The sequence below is a fragment of the Limulus polyphemus genome, unplaced genomic scaffold (genome assembly GCF_000517525.1).
Source record: "Limulus polyphemus unplaced genomic scaffold, Limulus_polyphemus-2.1.2 Scaffold796, whole genome shotgun sequence".
Classification (NCBI taxonomy): domain Eukaryota; kingdom Metazoa; phylum Arthropoda; class Merostomata; order Xiphosura; family Limulidae; genus Limulus; species Limulus polyphemus.
In genome coordinates, this window is record NW_013666406.1 from 317,483 (window position 1) to 321,712 (window position 4,230).

A 4,230-nucleotide genomic window follows, 5' to 3' on the forward strand; every position below is an offset into this window, starting at 1 on the left:
TAACTATCTTACTTTTTATAATTTAACTCTTGATAAGATCACCTTATTTATTTATTTAATAAGTTAAGAGATGCTAATATATTCCTATAAGGCACATGGCCAGGTGGTTAGGGCGCTGGACTCGCAATCTGAGGGTTGCGGGTTCAACTACCTGTCCTACCAAACATGCTCGCCCTTTCAACCGTGGGAACATAATGTGACGCTCAATCCCACTATTCGTTGGTGAAAGAGTAGTCCAAGAGTTGGCGATGGATAGTGATGACTAGCTGCCTTCTCTCTATTATTACACTGCTAAATTAGGAACGGCTAGCGTAGATAGCCTTCGTGTAACTTTGCGCGAAATTCAAAACAAACCATCTCCAGCATCATCCTAGTGACCCTCCTCTGAACCCTTTTCAGTAAGTCAGTATCCTTTTTTATATTTACAAAGAGAAAGTTACCTCTTTTTATTTTTAATCAGCGTGTGTCTATAACTACATCTCAAATTTTATCAGCTTTTATGGTAGCAACTGTGCACTACCGCTATGGCTTGCTTGACTTATTTACCACTATTCTAAAATCCTTTTTTCAGTCACACTACTGAATGGGTTCCTACCTATATTAAACCTGTGATCTATCTATGATAACCCAATGCATTACCTTGCAAGTACTATAATTAAAGGTCACTTTATAAGTATTTGTCCAATATACCAATTGATCCAAATCATTCTCATTACAGTTAGGATACATTACATCCAATAATTTATTAGCAAATTTTATTAATTTAATAATTATGCTCTTATTAATGAAATAAGAGAAAAAAAAGGCCTAAGCACTTACTTTTCAGGCATGTCAGTTGTAACAAAGGTCCAGTTTAACTAGGCTCGATTAATAACGACGATATTTAGATATTAATTCAATGCGTAAATTATTATATCTGTGATATTGCAAATAAAATAAAACATTTCATACATAATAAAATCCTCCACAGATGGCATTGATTTATGATGGCGTTTTGATCGAAGATGTAAAGAAACGTTAAGCTCGGAATTTACAAGACTAATTTTATTGCGTAGTAAGTTATGTTAAATAATTTAAACCGATATTTCATTTATACATTAAACTATACATTTTTAAATAATTTGAAGTTTCGAAATATGGAAGAAGTTTCACCAGTTCCAATGAAAGATGAACAAGAATTTGGTCAAGTTGGTGTAAATTTAGGCTTAAGAAGTTCACCTTTGGCAGAAAATCGAAGCTTGTCGAGTGAAGATGCACAGAATGATGAACAACCGTCTCTATTAGGAGTAGAACAACCTCATGTTCTTTGTGAAAACCTTGAAGACAGTATAACCGCTGAAGTTAGTTTGTCACTTGCACAAAACATTAAACCTTCATCGCTGGAAGGAAGATTGTGTGATATCCTTAAAAATATTGAAAGTCAAGAACTAGTGCCGTCGTTGAACTTGAAGAATAAGAATCCAAAATATTTGAATTTAATAAATAATAACACTGTAAAGAATATACTTCATGAAGATAAGTACACTGAGGTAAGTAGCTTATTTTCATGTGATGTATGAAATACGTTTATAGGTATGGGTATTATAATTAAGAATTAAAGTACTGTTATTCTATACCTCATATGCTAACAAATTAGGAAAATTACCATTTGACAATTTTACTGAGTTTGGGTGAGAATGTATAATAATATTTCAGTACTTACCACACAAACAGCTAGAGAAAATTTATTTCAAATTTTCATACATGTTTGGATATCATACCCTCATCTGTAATTTATTTCCTCTGTTTCAGTTTGTGGTTTCCACAATGTGTTACATTCATACATTTTATATGTAAAAAAGTTGGTGTATGTTACCTAAAAAAAATTCAGGCTGCCATTAACCGAATGTACATGGAATTGGTGGACTGACCCCATGTTGGAGAACGAATGTTGACTATAATTTTTAATTTACTATGTATATCTGCACAAAATTTGCCAAGCTTTTAGTAAAATGTACAAGTCTATTGAACATGCAAAATTGAATGTGTTGCAAAAGTATTTGTACTCAAGATACGACTGTGAATTGATGACATTAGTCTTCAGATTTTTACAAGTTGGAGTACAAGGTGATGTTCTTGTAAAGCATGGAAATACTTTTGTTCCTTGTACAGTTTACATATTGCATTTGCATATCTCTAGAACCTCTGAAGTTCATATCTGGTACTTACTATCCTGTACTGCAAGGTTTCACTAAATAATCAGTGTAGGGCAAAATGAATAGTTGATAATTCTGACATCAAATACATAATACCATGTTGTATGGCAGTGTGTAAAATGTCATGGCATGCACAATTTGACCCCATCCTCCTGTGTACATAATGATAATCAGTTGATAAAAAATATTAAAAAATGTATAGCAGTAGTTTATGTAAAAGTTTAACAGTTTCATCCAGGTACTATGATGACTGTGAAAAGTGAGTGAGTTAATAGACCTTAGGATTTTTAAGTTTGGCTCTAACTACATAACATGCTCTGATCAGAAGTTAGTTTTAAACTGTTGAGTCAAATCATTTCAAGTTCTCTTATACCATAGTGTAAACTGTTGCAAATATCTAACCTTTTCTTTTATAGCTGAAAATTTTTAAAGCAAATATTCGTGTATGTGACCCATATTTTTTTGTAAGATCTTTAGACATTGTTTCAGGTTCCATAACGAGGGCTTTTGTCTGAAATGAAGTGGGAATAGGTAGAAAATGCTTGGTGAAATGTGATACACACATAATTCTAAGGGTCAAATATTTGTGAACACATTTAGTATTTTCCTTCATAATCAAAAGGCTTCAGGATATATAAAGCTGTACTCTTCTTCACTCTACAGAGGTTATGTTATATTAGAACAATTTTGGAGTCTTACTATTTTACTACAGTCCGTGTTGCCACATCAAGTCACATTCTATTGGATAACTATGTATTTTAGAATAGTCCTGCTGACAGTGTTCCCTGTAATTATTCTTTGTATTGGGTAGACTACATACTTCTCTAAACACTACTTTTTTGTCTGTAACCAGTTTTAGTTCCCATAATTTTCAAAAACCATTCCTCTTTAAAAACTGAATAGTAAGCAGCTATTTTTAAGCAGCTGGTGGCACCTGTACTCTTGCTTTGTTTGGACATGGTATTGTAGAAATTGTAGGCCTATGTCTCCCACACAGAACTATTTCTAAATAACTAATTTGTGAGAGGCCTGTTGTTTTTGATGCACAGTACCTTCCAGTTTGCTGCGTGACTGGGCATATGCACACCTTAGGGGGTATTTTATCTGCAGTATAGTTTCCATAGCAAAAGGCTCCATAATAATGCTGTCATGTCTAAATCACACCACTCCTCTTTGACAATTTTTATAATCCATCTGTTGTACAAGGACAAGTGTCCCAGCACCTTTCAACACAACAGTCCAATTGCACAGAAATCTATAGCTGCTGCATCTCCTGATTTGGCTGATATGTTTTTCTAGGGAAAATATGAAGACCTGTTTCATTCTCTAGCTGCTTGAGATATGCAGTGGTTGAACAGATATATCATGGAAGCAACTTGTGTACATATGATTTATATAGCTTTTGCAGATGAAGTTTCTCCTTTTTATATTGTGTATGTTTGCCTGGGACACATGGATGACTTTTGTGTTTTTGGTTTCTCACCTGTTACAAGAAAATGCAATTTGCATACCTTGTTGCATTTCACTTTCTGAATGGCCCTGGAACCTCAAATTGACCCATATTACTTTGTTTCCCAATGCCATTAAGGACAAGGGATATCCCTGTCTTAGACATTCCAAGGCCCCAATCAGAATACATATTTATGACCTGAGTGTATGATTATTATAACATAACATAATGTTTTGAGACAACATGGGACCTATTGGTCCATCTCGGCTGTTCCATCCTCTGAACTAAATTAATTTTTAAAAAATCTTAAAGCCAGTCCTTATTCATATGCTTATGAAGCTTTTTCTTAAACTCACTTAAATTTACTGCCTCTACAACATTCAAAGGCCAACCACCCTGTTAGAAAAATGAAACTGTCTTAGCTGAAGATTACTCCTACCTTGCCAAAATTTATATTTGTGTCCACTGGTCCTACTATTCTCACTGTTAAATGTGAAAATAGATGACATATCAACACTATCAATTCCCTTTACAATCTTAAACACCTCAATCAGATTCCCCCCACCAACTCTTGTTTTTTCATAA

General features: G+C 33.9%; 1 protein-coding gene across 1 annotated transcript in view; it reads left to right on the plus strand.

Annotated features, from left to right (window-relative positions):
* The first annotated feature begins 984 nt into the window (after positions 1-984).
* The window catches only part of LOC106460567 (protein DGCR14-like), a 34,198-nt gene continuing 30,952 nt past the window's right edge, over positions 985-4,230 (plus strand). The window contains exon 1 of the mRNA XM_013920283.2: positions 985-1,529. Within this exon, the coding sequence (XP_013775737.2) occupies positions 1,062-1,529 (468 nt within the window). The 5' untranslated portion in view covers positions 985-1,061. The remainder of the gene's footprint in view (positions 1,530-4,230) is intronic.